Consider the following 26,115-nt stretch of genomic DNA (forward strand, 5'->3'; position numbering starts at 1 on the left):
CTAGAAGAAGAGCTGCACTCAGTAACAAATACTTAGCAATTTTGCAAATTATCAAAGCCTAAACAGGAGTGTAAGTAAGATTATAAACTCACATGGGAGGTATTATGCAGTATTGTACACGGTGGTTGACAACAGTGGTATTAATGAGAACCTGGAACTTCCTGTCTTGCTTCATTATTTTTTCTTCCTGTTCTCTTGTGTGTTGGGTAGATTAGTGAAACCTCACCCATTCTGAGTTGTGGAGCTTTGGACTGGCTCAACTTGGATGGAAGTTGTACCCATTCTTCTCACTATATCCTTTCTTCTCTTGACAAGTAAGTGTAAAAAAAAAAAACAACAAACAAACCCCAAAACAAAAAACAAAGCAAACAATGGTGCTGTCTACAACTGGGACCTGTGTATAGAATAGGTCTTATCATGTTTTCAGGAGATAGAATTAAAGTATCCAAGCAAATACATTGGCTGAGTGAATAATACACAGGGTTATGGTTAGCCAAGCAACAAATCTGAAAAATTATCTATTCATGCATAATGAGTATTTCACCCCTGTGAAATCAAGATAATGCCCTGGATGTGCCTGTCAGGCAGCTTTAATTCAGCTCACTTGCACATCTGCATTATAACTGGTCTGATTTAAGAGTCTGATATTTAGTTTTTACAATATTCTTACTTCAGTGCACAAAATGGACTTCTCTAGAAGATTTAGCCAAGGTAACTATTACCAATTCAGCTTCCTTCCTAATTTGTTGTGAAAATCAGAAGATGTGTTTGTTCATAAATTCCCTTTAGTTCAAGCCCTCGTTGAGCCCTTCAGAAAGCCATTCTCTTTTTTTTTTTACTTTTACAAAAAATATGAGCAGTAAATACAGCACAGGCTTCTTCCAAAACATTTGAGAGCTACTCATAGTCATAGTGTCTAGTTTATGCTTTTCATGGGCAAGCCTTTCTGAAAAGGAAAGGTATGATGTGATGAACTCAGTGATTAATTAGTATCAGGAAAAATAATTAAAATAACTCCTGGGTTTCAGGTCTTAATAGAATATTAAAGGATTAAATGTAATTGAATTCTTTCCCTCTTTTAATTCTTCTCAGCCTGGCTCTTTCAATTGACCTGTAAAAGGCAAGAAACAGCTGTCTTCTCTTTCATATCTGTTGATAGTTTTGCTTCTTGCTGGAGAGGTTTTGGTGTTGTAACATACTGGGAATCTTGTACCTGTTTTTAGAGGAAGTATCTTGTCTTTATGAGTAGAAAATGTTATCTCTGTTTTGAACATCTCTTCATACTTCTAGTCAAGCGGCTTGCTTTCTGCTTTGGATAGTGTGTTTCTACGTGCTCTCTTTAATGTGTCTTATCTCTGCATTTGCTTTTCATTCACTGCAGTGACAGCTTTCTGTATAAAACAGTATTTCATTTTGTTCCTTTACTGAGGTACATTTTGTACATCACTGCTATTACACTCTTTTTCTTTTCTTTTTTTTAATTATGCAGAATTTTTAAGTGAGAATTTGCCTAAGGACTTTCAAAACTTGATTCTAAGCTGCTTTTTACATGTTATAAACATCAGAGGTGGAGCTTCTGTCACAGAAATTTTTTGATAGTCCTAGAAAAACCTGCAGAAATCTTGAAGCTTTGTTCACAATTCAGCACAGAATTGCACTTTGATATTTCTCCTCTTTGACCTGACAAAACTGAAAAACATTTCTGGTCAATTTGTATTTCAAACCATGTTCAGGTAGCAGATTTTCTTGTGCTGATTAATCACTTGGACAAGACTATGCCTATTACACTGTTTAACATTGCTCTTATACTTACCTAGAGTGTTTCAAATGGCTACTTCAGTGCAAATGAAAAGCACTGTAGTATTGCATTTGCTTGATTCATTTGCATCTCTAGCCCTAGCAGTAATAATGTGTAAAATATGTGTAGTATTAGTTGTCCTTCACCTTACATAATCCAGTGACTTTTTCTTCCTCTTGAATATTTTTTGGCAGAGGTAAACTGAATCGATCCATTCAGCTTTTCTTTACAGCCAGTAAGCCTGCATTTTTCTCCAGACAAGTAATTTGCTCATGAAGTGGGATATGATTGAGACATCTAGTCTAGGATCTATAATGTAAGAATAAAACAAGATATCTGTGGTTTCTACAGTGTCCAGCTTTCATGAATAGTCTATGTCAAGGTGCTAAAAGATGTGCCTGATGTACTTTGCCAACAGTAGTGCAGGACTAAGTGAACTATGGAGACTTGCTCATCAGTATAAAGTCTGCCTACTGAAGCCTCTTGTCTCTGTCAGAAAGACACACTTGGGGGAGAATACAAGAACAGAACAAGCTAAGTGTATATGTCTCCCTCCTATCCACAAGAAGGGTTGGAAAGAGGACCCAGGAAATTACAGACCTCTCAGCCTGACCTCAGTCTCATGCAAAGTAATGGAGCAGATCATCCTGAGTGCAATCCCAGAGCATCTGCAGGATGGCCAGTGGATTAGACCCAGACAGCATGGATTTAGGAGGGGCTGGTCCTGCTTGACCAACTTGATCTCTTTTTGTAACCGGGTGACCCACCTGGTGGACATGGGGAGGGCTGTGGACTTCAGCAAGGCCTTTGACACTATCTGCCATAGCAAACTCCTGGCCTGCACTTTGGCCCCCACAACCCCATGCAGCGATACAGGTTGGGTACAGAATGGCTGGAGAGCAGCCAGGCACAAAAAGACTGGGGGTACTGATCGACATCTGACTGAAAGTGAGCTGGCAGTGTGCCCAGGTGGCCAAGAAGGCTAATGGCATCCTAGCCTGTATCAGCAATACCGTGTTCCTGTACTCAGCACTGGTTAGGCCACACCTTGAGTCCTGTGTCCAGTTCTGGGCCCCTCAATTCAAGAGAGATGTTGAGGTACTGGAAGGTGACCTCAGAAAGGCAACAAAGCTGGTGAGGGGGCTGGAACACAAGCCCTATGAGGAGTGGCTGATGGAGCTGGGGTTGTTCAGTCTGGATAACAGGAGGCCCAGGGGAGACCTCATTGCTGTCTGCAACTACCTGGAAGGAGGTTGTAGCCAGGTGGGGGTTATCTCTTCTCCCAGGCACCCAGTGCCGGAACAAAAGGACAATCTCAGACTGTGCCAGGGCAAGTTTAGGCTGGACATTCTGAAGAAATTATTCACAGAAAGAGTGAATGCTCATTGGACTGGGCTGCCTGGGGAGGTGGTGGAGTCACCATTCTTGGAGGTGTTTAAACAAAGATTGGATGAAGCATTTAGTGCCATGGTTTACTTAATTAGAAGGGTTAGGTTGGACTCGATGATCCTAGAGGTCTTTTCCAACCTGTTTAATTATGTGATTCTATGATTCTGGGATTCTTTCTCTTCCCTCTCACTTTATAGTTCCTGATGTTTTCTCAGCTGCTAGCAATCTGCATCTTAATGTCTTCCTCTCCTGTGAACTAATGTTTCTGTGAACTTGTTTTTCACCTTCTTTTTAAAACAATTTTATGATTTCCTTTTTTTTTTTTTCAGTCAAAAATGTAGAAACTGCAAAGAAAACAAACGTTCTTCTGAACCAAGGTAAGAATATCAATGTGTCTAAATCATGCTGAATTTATTGCTCCTTCTAGCTTTGTCTTTCTCCTGTGCCATACTGACTTCCTCCAGCAGAAATGCAAACTGGGCTTCAAGACTTAGTCTGATTTTTATCATATTGAAACAGGAATCTGTGCATGTGCAGATGAGTTAAAGCAAGGTCTTTGCAAACATCTTCTTTCTTCATACTTGGATCTTGGTCAAATGGTTTGCAGCTTTGGTGCATGTGTAAGCTGTATTTTAAAGCCATGACTAGAGTAGGGTTCACACTAACGCTGCCAGCAGGTTACAGTATAGAAAAACCCTAAAATATGTTATGTTTGATGTGAGTAATAGGTACTGTGAATGCTCATTAGTATATTGAAAATACCTTGGACAAATTGAGTTTTCTTCCGGTGAAAAGAAAATGGCTCTGAGGAAGAGTCTAAAAAGATGTCCTGCACTCCAAAAACTCACAGGAGCTGCACAGAAAAACAATTGAGAAATGGTTAGGCTTCCATGGATTTAAGCACTCTGTAATCAGGACCTGATGGTACTTCGATGAGATTTTTTTATTTTGGAACATATGAACCTATACATTATAGTAATGTTTACTTACAGCCTTATCTTCCATGCTGCCAGTGTGATGGCATTTTTCTCATCTGCCTTTCATGGGTTGAATTACCATTTCAACCTCTAATTTTGCATGTTAAAATATTTTGAGAAATGAGAGAGAAAACAGTTTTCTACCATTGAATCCAATTATTGACATTTTAGGCATGAAACTTCTCTTGAAAAGGCTGTGGTTCATTGCACTCTTACTGGGCTACTTGCTTGTACATCCTTTTTAAAAGAGACTCAGCACTTCAAACTTGTGTTTGCTGTCAGCCAGAAAACACACAGGCAGCTTGTGACCGGCATAAGCTATCATATGATAGCATCATCTCAAATAAGTGGACAACGAAGTTCTAGCTCCTATCGTTGCCTTAATACCATACTGCACATAAGTATAAACTGTGCTTTTGTTCTCTTACTGGCTTGGAAAAACCCTGGAGTTATTCCATTAGAATCTAGTGGCACAGCAGTACACCACATTAATTTTAGCTGCTTGAAGCATGTTTGAGCTTCCTTTTCTTGAAAACACCAACACTGACAGTCCGAGGCAGGGGGAAACAAATCATCTTACAAAGATCAGTGAAATCCTGCTGAACTGGAAGTAAAGTACAGCTGTGGCATCTGATGCTGGAGAACACAACATAATTATTGTTCTTCTGTGGTATGGTTAACATGTCCAACTAATACTTATAAAAATAGTACTCTGACTTGCTACTAACAGCTCTCATAGGAGAATTTCAAAGTGCTCTGCAAATATAAGGTAAAGAAATGTTTTGCAGATTGTAAAGGTCCTTCAGATATTTCATTTCACAGAGAAGCACACCATGTCAGCTACAGCAACTCTACAACTCAGAGCAGAAGCTTGTGTAGCAGATTAGGAGGGGAACTGGTTGATTTGATATGTAACTGGAATTGTGAGGGGGAAAGCTGTGACAGGTTTTACTTCCAGCTAAACTCAAATTTAGCAAGGCAGCAGTGAACTTAATTGGAGTGCGTGGCTGTGTCTTCTGGCTGTGACTCCTTGTCAACAAGGAGGCTCCTGCAAACTCCCAATTAAAAGAAAAATGCAGCTGTGTTTTTCCTGACAGCAGACCAGCTAACCAGAAATTCAGATGATACTGCACCTGATGGTAACTTCTGCGAAAGTGATTACTCTGTGTGTACTTTTCCAAAGGTCCCTAATTTCTAAAGGTTTCTGACTCTGATGGCCATTTTGACTGATTTCTGGTTCCCAGCTCCCGTCCACCACCTCCCCTGAATTTTTCCTGTGAATAGTCTGAGTAGCATCGCTTCAGGAGCCTGGAGGAGGTGACAATACAGTGTCTTCATGTCTTTTTCATCACTCTTCTCTTTGCTTCATGGAGGAGAAGGGACAGATTTGTGCCTCTGTGCTAGGCAGAAGCAGACGTATAATCCTGTGGAGCTGTGTCGTGCTGGCTGTTCTGCAATGCTCTGAGGCCCTGCGGGAAGGGCCCCAGATTGGGCACAAGTGGAGGCAGAGAGGTTAGAGTGGGGCTGGGTTATATATCAGTGGATAGACTTGTAACCCTGGCTTGCAGTTGCTCTCAGTGCTGAGGTTTGCAAGAGTGCAAAATGCCTTGCCAACGTTTTTTTTTTTCTTGCTTTATTATTAACTCATTTCTCCCTGGAAAAATAAAAGAAAAGAAAAATGGACTTGTACTAGGCAGGCAGGAGGATGAGGATGCTGACTTGATATATTTCCTTCAGGAAAACTGGCAAATTACAGCCTTTAGCAACAGTGGTTATTCTCAATTGACTTTCTCTATTTGAGCCTTGAGATTTTGTTGCAGAAGGCATTCAGCCTCACCACGGAGCTATTGCTGCCATAGTTACTGAAAGCTGCATTATGCTGTAGCAGCCGCCAGCTTCTGCATCAGCAGAAGTGTTTGGGGAAGAGGGGAGGGCAATTGCACAATAGGATCCCGGAGATCTGACGACAAAACAGGCTGGAAAAAATGTGGATTTACAGATGGTTCATTTAGTACGGATCATGCAAACTTTGCGGAGAGAAAAATGAGAAGCAAACAGAATCCGGTAGTGTTGCTATAATATGAACATTTTCTCAGTGATTTGTGATTATCTTTAATTCTAAGGTTGGTGTCTGTCTGTCATTGTAATTTTATTTGCTGTTTTTAAAGGTTTATGCAGAGGAGGGGTAACTGTTGACACTTCTTGCTGCATTTGCAACACCTGGAAATGTGCATGCATTTAGCAAATTCTGTGCGGGGTTGCTTACTGTACATGTTGTATGCTAGAGTATGCCAGTCATGTGTAACTAAGGTTTTATGTATGTCTTGCTACCTACAGAAATGAAGCTGCTCTTCTTACTTATGTCTTGAAGTTATGTTATTTCCTACTACCACTATATTAAGAGTAGATTGCTTATATGGAAGGGCAAAATTACAAGCAATAGCATAAATTGACCAGTGAATCTTCTATTTCATGGTATTTCAAGTCTAAATTTAACAATACATCTGATTTAAGATGTCTAAATCAGAGTGATCTCATCTACTTACTAAGGAATGCAGCTAAATTCTCATGCTAACTGGATACGTCTTTGCTTTTAGTTTAATGATTCAAACATGTATTACGTGAACTGTTCTTTAATTTGTCTGTGAGGTAATTTAGCTATGAAGTGTGTGTGAATCTTATTTTCTTTCTTAGCCAATGTCACAGTATTTTTTTAGTTCACTTTGCTCTGTGATTTTTACACAGCAGTGAGAGCGCGTTGATGTGACATAACATGTCTGAAGGCAGAAAGGGAGCATTCTTACTCCTATTCTTGGTTTCAGCAGTTTCTGTGAGAGACAGAGCTGTACCCCAAACCAGCCAGTCATTTTGCTCTCACAGTCGGTAGTCTCAAAGACAGAGGGAAAACACCTTCTGGCAATACTCTTATGTAAGTGGCTCTGCATGAATTTTCATTATCTTTTCATTCTGCTTGAGAAAAACATCTTTAAGGAACAACTGCACAACAAAGTGTTTAATATTCTATCCCTGTATTCATATCTATTTTACTGCCTTGCCTGTTTTTTGCTTTGTGCCATTAAAAATTAGATGAAGCAGAAAGGCCCTGGAATAGCAGCTGATCTGAAATCTGATACTTTCAGCAACAGTCTTTTATTACAGGAAATTTAACCCCACAAAGAGAGACTCGTATCAACTAGCTACAGCATCAGAACAAAAGCAATAATAGTAGTGTAATTGTTGCTGTGCTGTGTGTTTTGGGTTTTTTTTTCTTCCCAAGGTTTAAATTCAAGTATGGATATGTCTCTATGGAGTGTAGTCATAGTGTGAAGCTGTGATTAATAACATCAGTTTGGCCTGCCTGGTGTTCTGCTCTGTGTACAAACACATGTGCCTGTTGGAAAGGACCTTACAGTTTTCATGTTAGTTCAACAAAAAGTCTGTTACTGCGCACATGAGGGAATACATGAGTGCTGCTGAGACCAGCAAACTGCACTCTTCCATGTGCATTGTTTGCATTGCTGCTTCTCTGATACTTTGTAATATGTGGGAGTGGGATGGTTTCAGCATTGTTGGAAAAGAAGGGAAGAGCTTGTGACCCCTTCTCTGTTGTAGAGAGGCGTTACCTGACCACCTCTGTGAGTGTTGCGAGGTCTTTGCATCAAAATGCAATTAGTTGTTTCATGTACTTAAATGTTATAGATTTCATTTCAATAGTTTGAATTCTGATAGGTAGATTTTGTGGAAAAGATGGCTAAGAGCTGGAAGTCATTATTAGGAAGAATATTGGACATTTCAAAAGAGGAATTTTATTTCATCTGACTTTAGTAAGCAGAAACTGAACAAGAATTCTTAATGTGCCATTCTACTGTCATATTCTGCTTTTCAGTTTTTTTGACAATGATTTATGCAGTTTCCTCATACAGAATGTATTAAAAATCAGAAATTAGTAGTAATCATGTCTTCTGCTGCTTGACTTTCTCATGCTTGATAGTGCTAATGGATCCTTATCACCCCTCTTGGATGAATGTACTTTGCTTCTTTTACATGTGTCTCAAAGTGACTTGTCCAGGGTCATGCAGTTGACCAGTAACAGATTTTGACTCACATCTTTCAACTTCATACTACCACAGAAATCAGAGTATGCACAGAGACTTCACATTTACAGTTGTAAGGTTTATTAGTTCTAGTGTAATCAGCAAGAGGCTTCAGCTGACATCAAGGTTCTGGTAAGTTTAGTACACAGGCATCCAGACTCAGTCTTCGCTCTGAAGACCTTGTATCCCAAGCATGTGAAAGCACAGAGGTGATAACTGCTACAAAATCAAAGTGGTTTTGTCTCAGATCAATACTTTAACCTCCAGATTTATATGGCTGCTTCATTATGTTTCCCTTAGAAAATATGGAAGATAACCTGGAAGCCACATCTAGGGAAAGCCTCCCTCAGTTGTTAAAACCGTGGGAGCTTTTCCTAAACAAGGTCCTTCAGATTTAATACTATGTTTGAAAACTGATTCTTCTTTAGGTAACCAATCTGGTTTTAACCTCTGAATTTGTCCCCCAGTAGCTGGTGAGATTACAAATGCCTGAACATCTGGAGATTTGTAATGGCTGTATGAACATTTTGATGCTGCAGTGAAGTACCAATTCAGACCTATGCCTGCTGAATGAGAAATGAGGCATCCCACTCCTGTTTCCTGGGGTCAATCCAAGTTTATCTGAGAGGAGAAAATTGCAAATCACAAATTGCTGGCATCTTTGCAGCCAAGCCAAGAACAAAAAGATCTGGGAGCTACCTATTCTTGTCATTTGTTTCTGTGTGTCCCAAATGGACACAAACCATTTAGCAGATGACAGTAGTAAAATTTCTACTCCAACTGCTTGTGCCATGCCACACAATTGAACAGAAGACATTCAGTTATTCTCAGCATTTATTCCATGAATGTTAAAAAACACCTGAATTCTGCTTTATTCAGGTGAGCAAAACCAGTCACAATAATATATAAAAGCCTGAAGATTCTCAGTGTAGTGAGGCCTTCCCACTGCTTCCTAAGAAAGTGCAACCTGTATTCCATGTAAGGCACTCCAAAAGGCTTTGCTACTGAACTGTTGGGGTTTTTTAATGTCTGTTAATCTAGCACACAGAATTTAAATTGTCAATGTAGCAATAATTTCTTTGAACACATGCTTATGTTTCTGCATAGAGATAGAATCATAGAATGGTTTAGGTTGGAAAGGACCTCGAAGAGCATCTAGTTCCAACCCCGTGCCACAGGCAGGGACATCTCCCACTAGAACAGGTCACTCAAGGCTTCATCCAACTTGGCCTTGAACACCTCCAGAGAGAGGACATCCACAACCTCCCTGGGCAACCTGTCCAGTGTTTCACCACCCTCACTGTAAAGAGCTTCTTCCTAACATCTAGTTTCAATCTCCCCTCTGCTAGTTTAAACCCATTACTTCTCATCCTGTCATTACAAGACCTTGTAAATAGTCCCTCCTCAGCCTTCTTGTAGTCCCCCTTCAGATTCTGGAAGGCTACTACAAGGTCTTATCAAAGCCTCCTCCTCTGCAGTCTGAAGAGCCCCAACTCTTGTAGCCTGTCCTGATAGGAGAGGTGCTCCAGCCCTCTGATCATCTTCATGGCCCATCTCTGGTCTCACTCTGACAGTCGCATGCCCTTCTTGTGTTGGGGGCTCCAGAACTGCACGCAGTATTCCAGGTGGAATACAATATCTCCTTTCAGAGGATTAATATATTTTGAATATTATAATTGATCATGCTAAATATAGACAGCATTTTGATTGTTACTCTGTCCAAGATTTTGGCACACAATCAGGAACCCAAAATCTTGGAGGAGAGCCTAAGGCAGGTTTTCACTGGTTAGTCACTTTTATGATCATAATTCTGCTACAAATACGGAAGTAACTTAACATAATTGTTGCATCCAACAGAGAATTCTGTGATCAGGTTCTTACCTTGGTACTGCCAGAAACCATCAGTGTAATCTCAGCAGTGCCTGCAGCTTTTTTCTGGGTTGGAGATTTTTGCTCTGAAAGGCAGAGAATGTTTGTCATTTCTGTAAAGCACTTTGAAGTACTTAGATGGCAAATATCCTATACAGTAGTTATAAAATTTTATAACATATCAACAGTCCCCCTCCACAACGTCATTTTTGGCAAATCTACAGCAAAATGAAGTGACAAAATTTTAAGAATTCTTTTTGCTGCAGTCGTTCTGGTGTTGGAATTTTATGGTAAACCATAAGAGCTTTCATGTTTACTGGCATTTATGATATGATTGTCATTATGATTGTTTTTACGATTCTAACCTGCTGTGACATGCATACACACAGCTACTGTAGCATCACAAATGTTTGTCATAATGCACCTTTATTGATCAAAAACTACCTTGAATGCTGTCTCTCTTGCTTTAGTGAGATTATACTTATTTTATTGCAAATGTTTGATACTTGTTTCTGGTTTAAATTCACTATCAACATTTCTAACAGCAGAGAAATAGATGCTGTGCATGAAGAGTACAAGCAGAAACTGAGAGACCAGGAAGCTTTCCACAGAAAACAAATTCAACAGCAGCAGCTCTATGTTGAGGACTTAAAGCAGCAGATCTTGAGAGGACAGATCAAAGCAGAGCGGGAACTAGAAAATGACCAAGCACTAATCAACCAGCAGATCCAAGAGAGTGAGTACCTGCCTCTTCCTGTCTCTCACTTATCTTTCATTATTTGTTTCTTTTGTCCTCTTGATGTTTTTGTCCTTGTTGTGCTCTCTGTTATGGGTGGAACTTCTGTTATGGCTTATTACTAGTATTTTCTTATCATTGCCTTTCCCTTGGGGGACAGGTATTAAGTCTTGATTAGCAGGACCGAAGGACCTCCTTCACAGTGCACCAGTAGCAGTATTTAGTTAGCTCTGCAGGTCACTGCTGAGAGAGATAGCACCGGTGTGCCGCTGCCCTGTGACAATGAGCCTCTCGCCTCCCAAGCTGCTCCCTGTTCTCCCTCCTTGCAGCTTTATTCTGATCATGTCTGTGGTGCAGCTCTGCCATGTTGCAGTGTAAACCCAGTCTGCTGTTGTGTTTTAAGTTAACTGTGCTTCTTCCAACAAACTATTCTGAGAGGCTGGAACTGAGGTGACTCTGGCAGTTCCTACTGTAAGCTTTCAGGGAAACTGTTCTAACATCAGGGTGCAATAGGAACCAAGCAGCACTTCCAAGACAGCAGTATGTGTCACTTGAGGTAGTCTTTACAGGTTTCACTGAAGATGTCACCTGTAACAATATAGACTGTTTTCCTATGCTTTTAATGAATTTCACTCATTAGGAAAAATAGGGGCCTGATGTAAGACCACATTTCAGGCTGACTTTTCTGTAGTTGCTATGTGAGCTTTAAGCAATGAAAACAAAGAAAACATATCTAAGTAGCAGGTGGGACACAGAAATACAGAGCTAAAATCTCAGACCCAGTTAAAGGAAAGAGACTTTAACTGGTTATTATATAACAAGTATTCACACACCCTTTTACAGTATGAAGAAAAAAGCATGAAGGTATTCCGTGGTAGAAACTGAAGTGCAAGGAATTCAGCCTAAAAATAAGCTGTGGTGTTTCTTTACCCTAAAGATGGTAATTAGTGGTACTGCATCCTCCACTGCCAAATTTATTCTAAACCAAGACTGGATTAGAAGAGGAAACAGCAGTCAGCTGTAGTAATGTCTACTGTGTTCTGCAGAAATATGAGATCATCATTGTACTACATCAGTCACTAGATTTCAGATGGCAAGTAGCTGTCAGAAGGTGGAGCCACAGCATGTTTGGAGAAGTGTTTTTCACTTGTCAGTGGCTCCTGGCTCCAAAGATGCTGTTTATGTGCACACAAAAATATACTGTGAGATGTCTTGGTAGATTTGGGCTGCCCCTTAACAAGTTTACAGACTGATCTGGAAGCATTTAAGACCTTGAGAGATTTTTAGCGACTGAAATTGGCTAGTTGTAATGTTCTCTAGTTTGTCTGCTAATTATTTGATACAGCTTTCTTGATGAGCAAAATACACCTGTTACAAAGGCGCCATTATCACTTGGCAAAATGTACTAATTGGTTCCTGAAAGAAGAAAAATGAATGTTTGCAAGCTTTTCAGTAGCAAACTTATGCAGTCTGCTATCTTTTTAGTTATGCCAGCTACAAGGAAGAGATTAAAACGCAATTGCGGTGATAGGACGTAACAGAGAAGGACTTAGGATATGCAGAAAGAGGAGAGAACCAGGGGAGCACGCTCCCCAGATACCTTAATTTCAAAACTCTATAGACTTGTTCTCTGCTTCCATCTAGTTCTGCTGGTTTTATTGTGTTTATGCAAAGCTCAACCAGGCAGGTAGTTTTTGCCAGCCAAATACAATTATTCACTTAGAAACCCACCAAAGTCCTCCTCAGATAGAAGCCACAGAAGAGGAGGTATTAACCCTTGTGACCTTTCCCACTTTATACTGACGTTGTATGAGGAATGGAATAGCTTATGGTCAGGTTTGAATCACCTGTCCTGTCCGATTCTCCCTGGAAGTGCAGGTTTTTCTTCTTATTTATAACCATTTCACTTACAGCACTCCAATGTGGTACCTTAGATTTATCAGTAAACTTGTTCTGCACAGGCACAAGTATAAGCAAGAGCCTTTCTGTATGCATTGATCTTTGACGGTAACTACAAACATCGAGCTTTATCACTTGTAGAGGCAGACACTGCCTGTAGAAACATGCAGTAGCCTTCAGAAAGTGCCATCACGTAAAGAGACTGAACTGTAGAGTAAAATCACTGAACAGAATTAGTTCTGTTCTAGGTCAAAGCAGGACAATGATTTGTCAAGACTCTGCTCTATGTGCAAAGATAGTCTGTTCTCAGATGAGCTCTCAATGCTAATTAAATTAAAAAACAAGGCATCAAAGAACAAGGTTTTCCCTACGATTTTTAGTTTGTTTCATTTGTTTTGTGGCTTCTTTTACAGACCAGCAGTGGCTTATAAATGAAAATAAACGACTGGCAGCACTTCAGCAGAGGGAGTTTGCAGTGCAAACGGAGTCCACGCTGTGTGCAGAGGCTGAGGTGCAGAGCACCCTTGGGCTGGAAATTTGCCCTTCCCTGCTACAGCAGAACAAGAAGAGACTGGTGCAGCTGGAGCTCTTGCGAAGACACTCCTTAAAAAAGGCAGAAAGAAACATAAGACGGAAAAAGGTGAAATTCCAGCTGGAAAGGATAGTCAAGAAGCAGAAGTTATTGGAAGCCAAGCAAAACCTTGAGCAGCTGGAAGCTTGCTGTCTCAGTGAAGAGTGTGTGAAACAATCCCAAGTCCTGCATGAAAATATAGCTATAGGGTCCTCTTCAGATCACCAGTTGCAAAAGAGAAGAAGGTCACTGGGTTCGAGTTCCTTGCAGCACAAGAGGCATTGGTGCTGTAATCCACGTCTGCCCCAGGTACCCAGGTAAATTAACATCTGCCAGTTCCTCTGCACTTAAAAAGTAATTGACATTTGAAAGTATTTTCAGTGGCCACCTGTAATCCAGAATGCCTTGCAATATACTGGAACAATCGCAAAACTTGCAAATAAATTGAATGTCACACTAGAGCTGGTGGCCCTTTTTCCTTGGATCTGTACAGTGCATTCCCTGCTTAGCTCCTTGGCGTGGTCTTTCTTACTGTTGTTTGCATTTCTCTCTCAAGCCTTTCCGTGCCTGTCAATGCTTTCTGAAACTTCCTTAACTCTTGCTTTCATCTTGTTCAAACTGTTGGTAAATACTAGTTTCTGCGTCACACTATCTTTATTAGTGTCAAACTCTTCCTTCAGAATATTTGTAGCGTTGGGGTGATTCTGTATTAGTTTGGCTGGCCTTTCACAAGTGACATAAACATCTCTATGTGATGCTAAAGCATTGGGGTGCTGGAGTGTCTATCACAGCATGGTCAGAGATGCAGGACATAGCTAACTCTGCTGAGTGGATTTCTGTGACTTGGAACTGTCCTTTGTTTTTACTAACATTTGCTGCTAATTAAGCCTAGAGAGACTAAATGCTAAGCTACGCCACATAGCATCCAGCTATTCCTTTGTGTTGCAGACATATTTTAGGATATCTAGGGGGCTGACAGTTTATTCTGTACTAGAAGTTGCTTTTGGAAAGCATTAAGTCTCTTCAAGTGTTATTACTCTTAACTACAAGACAATCCTGATATGGAAGCATTGTTAAATAGGTTGTTCAAACAATGACTGGGCTTTATTTCTTCTTTATTTCCACAGCTGTTTATTGAAGAGAGAGACTGTCTCAAAGATATCTACCTCACCAAATACTGATCAATGCTGTGAAGGCAGTACAACAGGGAGGTTGTCATCTGTAGAACATCTTTACAGAAGAAGTAAAGACACTTCTGGGAATGATGACCTTAATGATGAAAAAGGGGTCTCTTTTTCAGTCCAGAGGCAGCTAACTGAAAAACAGAAGGCATCTTCATTTGGAAATAAAGAAGGAGCAGAGAAAGACTCCAATGATTCAGCCATCATGGCTTATATCAGTAGAAACAATCCAAAAATTGGAAAGTTGGATGACAACCCAGGCCAAGATGGACTTCAAAACCAGACCTCTAAAGGCTCCTCTCCTGATCTTTCTAAGGGGAAAGATGAGCCTGAAACCTTTATTGCAGGGACAAGAATGACAAAAGCAAAGGTGCTAAGAGATTTAAATCAGCCTTCAAGTAGCAATCTAGAACAAAGTAGAGCTCAGGTATCCAATAAAAAGACTAGACTGGATATCAATGGAAAAGGTCACAGGTCTTCTCCAGAAAACTTTACTCAAGAAGTGAAGAAAACCATCTCTGGAAACCCAGCGTCAGTGCATCTAAACAAAACAGCTAAGAACTTGAAGGAAGAGTCACACTCAGCCTTGCCAAGTGATGAGAAATCATCAGTGAAACAGAAAGAATTTCTGATGGTGGCAACATCAGTAGGAAATCTCACTAAGATGAACACACAGACACCACTCTTTTATGTTGAAAAGAAATGGCACAGTGCTGAGATGCTAACTGCTGGAGTGTCCAAAACAGCCACAGATATGCTGGAAAACTGGCAAGAGGATGATGAAAATGAGATTTCTGATACTGACAGTTCCTATTCTGTAGATTCTCTCTCCTGTGCTTATGCAAAAGCTTTCACAGAGAAACCAAAGCAAGCTTTTGACAGAAATAAGTGTCTTGTCAACCCAGAAGATTCTGAGAGTGATGACAGTCAAATGTCACAAGACTCTCTGGTAGAAAAGGAAAATAAAGCCAAGAAGAAAAATAAAAACCCCTTTCACAAATCAAAGGTCCACCTTGAGCCACCAAAGCTTTTCAAAAGCAGAACTGTGCACCATAATTCACCTTTTATGACATATATATCTCGTAGGGGACTGGGAAAGCCTGAAAGAAGCTTTTCTCTGGACAGCTTAGGTGATGGAGAAGAGATGCCAGCAGAAGATCCAATAGAAGAATCCAAATCTGATTCATCTGAAGAAATGCCAGCAGAGATTTTTTGGAAATTACAAGCTCCTGTACCACCAGCTATACAGACTGAGGAAGATCATGAGTCCAGGTCCTGTGACAGAGATGCAGAAGGGAAAAATCATGATCTGAAGCTGAGCAGTTCCTTTTATTTGGACAATAAACCACAGCTTGCTTCCAGTAATCCTTGCAAGCAGCTGATGACAGGGGCAGAATTCTCCTTTGTAGAACAAGAAAGGTCTCGTGACAGAAGACTGTATTGTACAAGGGGAAGTCCTTTGCTTCCTGCAGATGCTTGGTCCTCCTGTGTCACAAAGGTTAATGCCAGCAGCCCCCATGTAACAGCACCTTCTTCCCATGAAAATTCAGAATTTCAAGAAGCTCATTTGCGTTCCTTGAGCAAACCAGAGCTTTGGGTGAAGAAAGATGATCTAAAGCAGTCAGCTGCTGAAGTTTCTTTTGTCTCTGGTTCCAAGCAGGTACACAGCTTTACTCATTTATCATGTCATGTAAACAAAATGGACACTGTCTTCTCTGACACATCAGAAGTACCTTTACCTGAAACAGCAACAACTGCAAGCAGAGTTTCTACCAGTGGGCCGTTAAAGAAGATCCTGAAGGGATGGACAGACTCTAATGAAAATTCTTCTTTGGAATCTCAAGATGGAATGTCCTTGTTTGTTAGCTTGGTAGGACCAAGCTCCTCTTTCACTCCTATTTCAGCAAAGCATGATTATTATGAACATACAGGGTCAAATCCCCCTGAACAAGAACAGCTCAACAAATTATCTGCTTACAAGTCTACCAGTGAGTGCACACAAATGTTCCACTGTTTGGAAAGTGCCTCCACTGCAGACTGCTCCTCACTGCTATCTAGGAAAGAGGAACATTCTTTCCCCACAACTCATCCAGAGTTACCCAAAGATCACAATCTGAAAAAAACACCTTTTATTTCTGTGTTGCCTGTACAAGTTTTGGGGCAGAGAAATGGCTGTGTTGATGGAGATTTGAAAGGTGATTTCTTCAGAGGTTTTGAAAAAGATGACCTTGATGATGACTTCAATAACCTGATGACAAAATCAAGTAAGACAGATTCCAGCAGTGGAACTGCATCTGTCAGTGTACCTGCTGCTGGATCTTTTACAGGACTTGCTTGTAGTATGACCTCAACACAGACATCTGCAGTAAAACAAGTCCAGTTTGGAAATCATGGGCAGCTTTTTCCAAGAAGGGAAATACCAACATGTTGTGATGAAGGTTTCTTTCTCAGTGACTTAACAAACAAGAACTACTCATTAGCAAAGCTTCAGACATCAGCTAGACAAGGAGCAGGATCAGCTGTTATAGAAGGTCTTTTTGGGTCTGGGGAGAATCATTTGAAAACAATGCAAGAGATGGATTCTGAGCAAATATCTGCAGAAGAAATAACAGTAGAGACAGATTTTTTCTCACAGAAGACAATGTATCGATGCAACCCTTTAGTGGTTGCTCACAGCGTGAGTTACGATCAGTCTGCAGCACCAATAGAGATGACTCAGCAAGAGATGATCTGTATGGAAACTAGCACAGATAGCCTGGCAGAGTTTGTGCCAGAGGTGCCTTCGTTCAGAGATACTGAAGAACACAAACCAGAGGATGAGGACTTTTCTTCACTGAGTCATTATGAATTCAAAAGCAAACCTGTTTCAAAAAGTTATTGCCACGAATGTGCTGCAGCAGACAGTCAGACAAAATGCTCATCCCAACACATTTCAGAAGATTCTACATTATGCATTGGTAATGGAAGAGAAGAAAGCAGTGAGAGCAAAGAACACAATGTCTTGAATTCTCAGGCTTTAGTTCAGGAAGACTTTTCATCTAAGTATGAAAGCTTAGTAGTAAATGAAGTGAGTTATCTTGTAGTGAATGGGAATGGGAAAGATGCAGAATCCTTCCCTGCTGCTGTCTGTGACAGTGCAAATGATTTTCTCCCGGAATCCAACTCAAGCATAATTTACGAAGCTTCAGCTACAGCCAATCTTTTTCAAAGCACATCAGAGACTGAAAATCATGATAACCTCTTGCAGCATGTCACAACAGAGAAGGGACATTACTGTGCCACATCTAGTCTTACTGTGGGAGGCGGTGCTGCAGAAAGTTGTTCCCACGTGAATTCTGGCTCCTTTAGCACAGCATGCTCTTCAACAGGTGAGAGGAAGAGTACACATGAGACAGCTGATATCTCTGTGGAATTTGATGTGACCATTCTCTCAGAAGCAGAAACAGAGAACAAATGTTTACCTGAATCCAGAGAACAGAAAGAAGCCTTGTTTGAAAGTGATTGCCCAGAAGAGATCTTGCTTGTTAAAGATGGTGTACAGTCAGAGTCAGAAAAAGTACTTGAGTGCAGGACAAATACATCAGCTACTGTGTCTCAAGAGAATAATGAAGAATCCAAGTGTTTAAAAACTCCAGAAATCAATTCAGAAGCAATCATGGTTTCTTCTCAGAATGCAAAATCAAACGCCGATGAAGAACTAACAGAAGTAACTAATAGTGTAGTCAGTTTAGGAACAAATGCATTGGCAAATAAATCCAGGCAGATTGAAAGTTTACCTGGCTACCCAATAGACAAAATCCAAAGCGTAGCTGAAGACAGGAGCAGAGAGGATTTTAAGGACATTAGTCTGTCTCAGAATCCAAAGAAACCACTTGATGCTGTAGCTTCTGAAGTTCAGTGTGAGTTTTATACAAATCTCTGCTTGACACATGAGGAGGTGGAGAGGGATGGACTGCCGGTAGCCTGCAGCAGGGCAGAACATGCTCAGGCATCAGAAGCACTCCTGCATTCTGGCATCAGCTTTGGCCAAAAAGAAATAAGTGAGGAAATGGAAATGGGTTTTTACTCACCAGAGTTTTCTGTTGCTCCCAAAACCACTCCTTCAGCTGTGTGTTCCCACACCACAGATTCTGTCACTCAGAATACTTCAGGCTTCCTTGATACATGTGAGGGATTTTTACAGATGAGCAGAAGAGAAGAAAATGTGTGTAATACAGAGGATGTAGCTGCAACAGTACTAATCACAAGTGGGCAGGGAGACATTTTATCAAAACCTGAAAATGAAGGGCAAGTATATTGTAGTACCTTAACTGAACCTCACGTACCAAACCATTTGTCTCAGGAAGACAAGCTTAATGAATGTGAGGAGACTGGGAGCGAAGAACAAATCCTGACAAAGACTGAGGGGCTGACTATTATGAGGCAAGAACTCATACACACAGATGGAAATGTTTTGTTTACTGAAGAGTCTCCAACTCTCCATCAGATGTGTTGTGACAGAGAGGATAAAGAGGAAATTTTTAATCAGTTTAGGATCCCGGAAAGATACTTGACAGCTTCCGGGCTAGAAGACAATATGCTGTTAGAAGATGATTCGAGTTACCATGATCCTACTGAAATGAGTGAAGATGGTGGCTCAGTGGACTCTCTTACAGATATAAGCAATGCAGTCATGAAAGAAGCTGATGCATATGAGTATTCAATTGGTGATAGTACTGGTGTTGACCAATACAGAACTGAACAAGAATGTGAAAATCTCCACATTACAGAGGACAGCCATACATATATGAGCTGCTCTGTGCAATACCCTGAGCCAGGCACTTCAGAAAACTTGAATGTAAGTAACATTAAGAAAAGACATGACATTTGTGGATTGGCTCCAGGAGGCTCCAGAGCTGAGGAGGAGAAAGTGCATTTGATGGATCTAATTCAAATGGCCAGAACAGACAAAGAAAAGCAGATGTTTGTAGAAAACTCGGAGGAGGCAGGAGTGATCATTTTACAAAACCTGAATGAACTATTCCCTGAAAACAAAGAGAGCTGCCAAATGACACATAGTGACAGCAAATTAAATGAAACCATAAGAGAGAGCCAGTGGGTGTCTACCTGCTTTTCCAGAAATAGCAAAGATACCAACAAGCAACAAAGCCCACCAGCCACACTGAAGTCTACTGAAAAAACCCACCAAGGTTCATTTAAAGGTTCCTCGTGCCAGTCTGTAACTCATGTTTTATACCTTGGAATAACTGATGATTCCCATCTTGCTCAAGACATTCCCACTGCATTGAAAGACCACACAAAACCACCTAACAGCAGTGCTGGGACTGGAGCGGTTCTGCCTTACTATGAAACACTAATGGAGAGTGAGGTCTGTGTTGGGACACCTGCTACAGTAAACACAAATGGAGAAGAAAAACATCTTTCTGTAAGAAAGAATGTGCCATTTCAGCAGACCAGGACCACACAGGATAGGCATGGGGAAGAATCCTTTTTATTTAACACTACACTCGATTACGCTGTGTCTGGGCACCTTGTCAGTGAGAACATCTCTTCCACTCCCTGCAGTGCAGGCCATCCTGAGTCTGAAACTGTTGTACTTAAGCAAGAGGCCAAGGAAAACTTGGATTTTTCTGAGACTAAAACTCAGAATCTTAACAATGCTTATGAAGATCACAGTGCAGATTTAATGGTTAATAAGCTATCAAAAGATTGCCTCGATTCCACAGAAGATACAGCTCAAGAGAAAGAGGGTGCCAGTGTGCCTTATTCACTGCTCTTGGATAATTCAAGCCTGCTTTCTTCTTCGGAGGAAGAAGTGATGAAAGGTCTAGGAGGGGGGGAAATGCCTTCTTTACTAGAAGTCTGTTCACAAAAAACATTTCACAGTAATAACACTACTGAGAGAGTATCTCACTCAGGGAGTTCATCCCAGTATGATGAGGAGGAGACATTTTTAAGCACAAACTATACTGCAACAAACAGTAAAAATGACAATGTAGAATTTTCTGGTGTAGCTGGATGTCAGCCTGAGCCCAGCAAAAATCAAGGTCATGTGAATTTGGAAGAGCTCTGCGTAGACCAGATGGGCAGCACTGTTTCTAAGAATGCTTCAGCCCCTTCAGAAGGCCTGGACAAGTCTCCATGTGGAAATCTACATTATAGTACAAAGTTTGTAAATTGTAATAGAATCTTGGGTACTTCTGAATATCCTCTTGGTCTCCTGAATCATCCATCATCATCTGCAGATGCTTTGATTGCTGGCAATAGAGACAAGGGTGAAAACAATGCTGTTCCCTGTGAGGAAACGAAGTACATTGAAGGTGAATCAGCTGATTTAAGTGTATCTCCAACTTTTCCTGACATTTCTCAAAGAAGAGATGAAAAGAAAAATAATTCTGCAGTTGCAGAGGCCAGATGCATTCAGAATAATAAACTCCCTGGGAAAGTTGCAGAAACAGATCAAAAGGAGGAAATAATTCAAGGTTCTTTCCAGAACTGCAATGACATAAAAGAAAATAAGATTAGCAAGTACTTGGAACACTGCAGGAACCCTTCTAGTGTGACTGTACCAGAATTGAGCTTGCTTACTTTTCAGAGCAAAGGACAGACTGGCAGTAAAGAAACAAAGTCTTTTCCATCCCACTTTGCAGAAGGTTCTCCAGATGATACACCATTTCAAAGCTCCAAGAACTTTAGTGCTTCTGACACTTCTTGTTTGCTTGATAACTCAAAAACTCTATCATTTACTCATCTTGAGGACTCACTTCAGGGCACTTATTTGACTGGGCATGCATCCTCCAGTTCTGCATCTGTGTGCTCTGCAAATGAGGGAGGTTTTCCTCAAGCATTTGCAAGTGTCAGTCACCCATCCTTAACACCATTTCCAGACCCTCCTTTAACTGCAGATACAGGCCAGGGTGAAACTGGCAGGCACAGAATTTCGCACACAGGTATAATGCAGCGTTCTCCATCTGTTATCTTGCAAATACAAGACACTCAGTCTGACAAGGCCGTGGTATTTGATGAACCAACATGTGCTTCAGGGAGTATTTTACTTTCTCTTGCAAAAGAAAACAGGCATTGTCCAGTATCAGACACAAACTCTACTTCATATCAAAAGTCTGCTGTGGAGCAGGAACCTGCATATGGAAGTAATCATCAAAAATTCAGCAATGCTACAGAAGTTGATCAGCAGCGCTGGGTTAAATTTCCACCACAAGAAGCTTGCACAGAACACACAGAGAAAGCACTAAATGAGAATTCTTTTTTGTTCCCGTCATTAAGTTTTTGGGGTACTGGAAGGACAGCTCTTGTTCAAGAGGGACGAAGGAGAAAAGGAATGAACAGAAATGAAGAAGAACTGCATTCAAACACTCAAGCTGAACATTCTGTACTAACGACAGAACAGAGCAAAACAGTAAGTAGAGAACCTGTTCAAAAGCAAAGTGATGGGTCCTCAAATGCTGCAAATGAATTAATAAGCTCAGAAGTTACAGTGCTAGAAAATCTGTGTTCAGGAGATGTTGATGTGGCTCCTGAACACACCTGCAATTCATTTAGTCCAGCATATCCCACATTCAGCAGAAGCACTGGTTGCAGCCAGCTGTACCACACTGCCTTGGTCTTTGAAGAAACCCCTGCAGATCTGCAAGATAATTGTCAATTTGTGCCTGTTGGTGAACAGGCAGAACAAGTGCCAGAAAGAACAAGTACAGATGGTGGAAAAGAGATTTCCCTTTGCAAAATCAATACAGGTTTGAGCATTGATAACCCTTCTGTTGCTGCTGCAAACAATCGCTCAACAACAGAAGAGTCTACGATGAGGAGAAAGGTTCTGAAATCAGAAAGAACAACATTTTCTGTAATGAATAATAAAAGTACATCTGTAAATTGTTTACCAGAAAGTCATGATTTGGCTCCTCAAGAATCCAAATCAGTGCAGTTCAGAAGCAAAAGATCAGATTCTACTACACAGAATACAAAGAGCTGTAAACAAAGTGAACACAGATCTTATTTACAAAGTCACCGACTATCAGCTCCAGCTATTGCTGTCTTCTCTGATACAGAATATACTTTGGAAGCCTCATCTAAGGCAGATCCTCCTTTGTTATGTTCTGCATCTAAATCGCTACAAGATTTAAATATGAGTGTAGAGCCTCCATCACCAACTGAAGATGATCTTCACAGAACTGAAAGATTTTCAAAACAGGAATTAAAGAACTTTCTGCATATTGAATCTAACTCCAGATTTCAGCAAAGAATGACACAGCTTATGAAGCTTGAAGATTATGATCCCAAAAATGTACCACATTTTGCAGCAAGAAGCCAAAGCAGTCACTCCTTAAAAGACTGTGCTACTCAACCTCCACTGTCCTTGCTGCACACAGCTCACAGTTCTGCAGGTACAGAAGCAAACTGCCATTCAAAGAGTAGCTCTGTAGCTCAGTGTAGCGAAGGGAAAGTTGAAGAAGCTGGATACCAGCCAAAAACAGGTTTATTTTTGCAAGACAATAAAGATACAATGCGTTTCAGTTCAAGTGATGTCAACCCATTTATTTGTCCATGGGGAAGAGATGAATCATGCAAGATTGGCTGGAAACAGTATGTTTTTGGAAGTGCAAGTGATGTCTCTTGCAATCAAATTCCTTTAAACCTGGACACTTGTAAAGTTATGAGATGTTCTAGTGTAGACAATGGATTGAATTCTCAAAATTCTCCTTTTCATTCTCATCTCAGTTCATATGCTACAGCAAAGGTTTTGTCGAGCACTTTGAGCAGTATTGAAGGTCTTCAAGGATGGGACAATGTCAGACAAGAGTTTCAACCTGCATGCTCAAGTGACAGTACCAAGCAGCATGGCAATGTATCTAGTGAGATATTGAAAGCTGATCCAGAAAATTACACTGCTGAATTGGAGAATCCTTCTGCACAACCTGGCAACTCTCCAGTGCAGGTTGATGAAATTGTACTCCTGTATCCTTCTGAGTCTGAAAGGTTGGCCAAAAAACTACCGAGGATTACCTGTGAGCAGGGAACACAAACAGCAACTACAGGAAAGTATAAAAGGCAAAGGAGACATCAGAGAAGCTATACAGATGTTTCTGCAAGAAACCAGGAAACAAGCAGATATTTATTTCATCAACCCTCTTCTTGGATGAGCATGCAGAACTTGTCCATGCATCTGTCACAGCTGCTTCAGAACACTTCTGAGCTGTTGGGAAACCTTTCCCAGCAGAATATCATGGATAATGAGCAAAATCTCAAAACCAGCCAAAGAGAAAATGAAGAGGTTGTTAAGGCTACTAGATCAGATAGCTGCACTCAGACTACAGCAGATGTAGGCACTCAAACTGAGCTTTTGGAAGAACCTCAAAGCAAAACAAAACCAGCAAGGGGAAAAATGGAAGATGAGTTGAGGGCAGCACAGGCAGTAAATGTGAATTGGAAGGGAACAGGTGGTAAGATTCCCAAAAGGAAAGAGCAAACACTCTCTCTTGAAGAAAGGACACAAGAAGGAGCCGGGATGAGAAACCTGAGCAATCCTGACTTCCATGACAGTCTTGCCAGCATTTTGGAAGATTCCTTTATGCGTCTGCCTCCCTTGCCTAGAACATCCACTCCTATCCTAGATTTTAAAAAAGCATTATTGAATGGCCAGCAGAATGTTGCTTTTGCAGGTACCAGACTTTCGTCTGCCACATCATCTTCGCTGAGTTTGGGGAAAGATGGCTCTTCATGCACTGTAGCTAGCAGCACCTCTCAGCCTCCATCATCTTACACCCAGGATAAAACTGTCAGTGATCTGGAGGTTCCAGCTGAAAGAAAACGTAGTTACAAAAGCACTCTGCTAGTCGATAGGGCCTCCTCCCCTATTCTTACTATTAGTGCTAGTCCCAGCAGCCAGACGGCTTCTAGCAGATCTGCCTGCCCTGGAAACAAATCTCTTGGATATTCCAGTGATGCTTCAGGTCCCCTTTACAACCAGAGAAGACAGGGGGCAAGTCCAAAATCCAGCAGGCAACCTCACGTGGACAACTTTTCACAGACAGAAGCAGACACTGAATCTGGCACTTCTAGAGAACTTAAGGACAAAAGAGAGAAACCTAAAAGCTGCTCCAATAAGAAAGCAGCCAAAGAGGTTTTAGGACAGGATGGATCAAAAGACTTGGAACAGCAGTGCAGACCCATGATTGACACTTGGGCCAAACGACTGTGTCGCTCCAGTAGCACCTTGGAGATGTCAGCTCACAGGGAGCTTTTAGCAGGTGATCTCAAACACCGCAGCCCACTGGCACATCCACTTCGTTGTATGTATGCCACGAGGGGAGAAAGAGGTTCTTCAGCTGGAGTTAGATGTGGAAAGTATGTTGGTAATTCTGATACTGCTTTGAGTCATAACTTCTTGCCTCTAAATGCTGACTTACTTTGTAATAAACAAATGAGTACCACTTCTTTAGGTAAGACAAATGCTAGTGCCTCCTCAGAATCTCTGGTAGAAGCTGCTTCTCTACAATTCCGTGATTTCTTCTGGAAAAATGAAAAGAGCTGCCCTACCCCACTCTCTGATGGAAGAAATGAGCAAACTTCCTTCCAAGATGACAACACAGGTTCTGTCACTGAAAGCGGATGTGACACTGAAATTCCTCTCAACAGAAGTATTTCTTTTGCAAAGCCTCACAGGCCTCGGAGCTACAGTCTCCGCGACTTGCCCATGCACAATAAATTCAGCAACTGGTGTGGTGTTAAGGGCAGCCCTTCTCCTTCCTTGCTCAGCCTGAGCAGCAGTGTCACCGATTTACAAAGTCAGGCAGAAAGGAAACCTAGAAGCACACAAGAAACAGAAATAGGAGGGAATTCCCAGCTCTGTGACACCAGGAGCAGAGAGATCGAGAGGCTTCAGCGAGAGCGTGCTCAGGTTATGTCTGGTATTCACCTGGATCTGCATCAGCAGCCCCTCACTGTGGAGCTGGCCGAAGCAAAGCTCAACTACGGCATTGGGGAAACAGATGCCCTGCTGAGGGTCCTTCAGAGTGGGACTGCAGATGACCCAGTGGCCATGCCAGTGAAGCAGAAACTTTATGAAAGGTAAGTTAAAGCAGCATTGTGTTAAGGATTTCAAGTACGCTTCACATGCACTTCATGCAGCATGAATAACATTTAGCAATGAGCACTTCACCACTTAGTGAACTACAAGCGCAGAGGTAGAGTATTAAGGCCATCTTATATATAGTTAAGTGAGGCATTTAAGACAAAATTTTGTTGTTACTTGAAGAAAGTAGGGAGAAGTAGAAGCTTCAGTGCAATTTACATCTAGTATCACCTCACTGTTACAATTTCTAGCAGCCACAAGGATGGTTGTGTATGCAGTGATTGCAGGAGTACCTTTCATTAATGTATTGCAGTGTAAACAGCTGATAGCTCCTGCTTATGGGCCTATCTCATTCATGCCTGTGAATAAAGGCTGCTCTATGAATGTGCAAAGGCAAATTGGAAAAAAAAATCAAAATCCTTGATTCTTACAGTTGAATTGTAGAGCTCAGTTTAGGAAGCTGAAGAATATTTGTCTGCAATCTGTCTCTGAGCTGTTACAACCTTTTATGC

The 26,115-nt window shown here is 41.2% G+C and overlaps 1 protein-coding gene across 1 annotated transcript in view; it reads left to right on the forward strand.

Moving 5' to 3' along the window:
* STARD9 (StAR related lipid transfer domain containing 9) overlaps positions 1-26,115 on the forward strand; it is a 105,263-nt gene that overhangs the window by 67,930 nt on the left and 11,218 nt on the right. The window contains exons 20-24 of the mRNA XM_064146536.1: positions 211-314; positions 3,517-3,564; positions 10,673-10,863; positions 13,176-13,650; positions 14,461-25,599. Coding sequence (XP_064002606.1) covers positions 211-314; positions 3,517-3,564; positions 10,673-10,863; positions 13,176-13,650; positions 14,461-25,599 — 11,957 coding nt within the window. The remainder of the gene's footprint in view (positions 1-210; positions 315-3,516; positions 3,565-10,672; positions 10,864-13,175; positions 13,651-14,460; positions 25,600-26,115) is intronic.

Source organism: Pogoniulus pusillus, chromosome 1 (genome assembly GCF_015220805.1).
Source record: "Pogoniulus pusillus isolate bPogPus1 chromosome 1, bPogPus1.pri, whole genome shotgun sequence".
NCBI lineage: Eukaryota > Metazoa > Chordata > Aves > Piciformes > Lybiidae > Pogoniulus > Pogoniulus pusillus.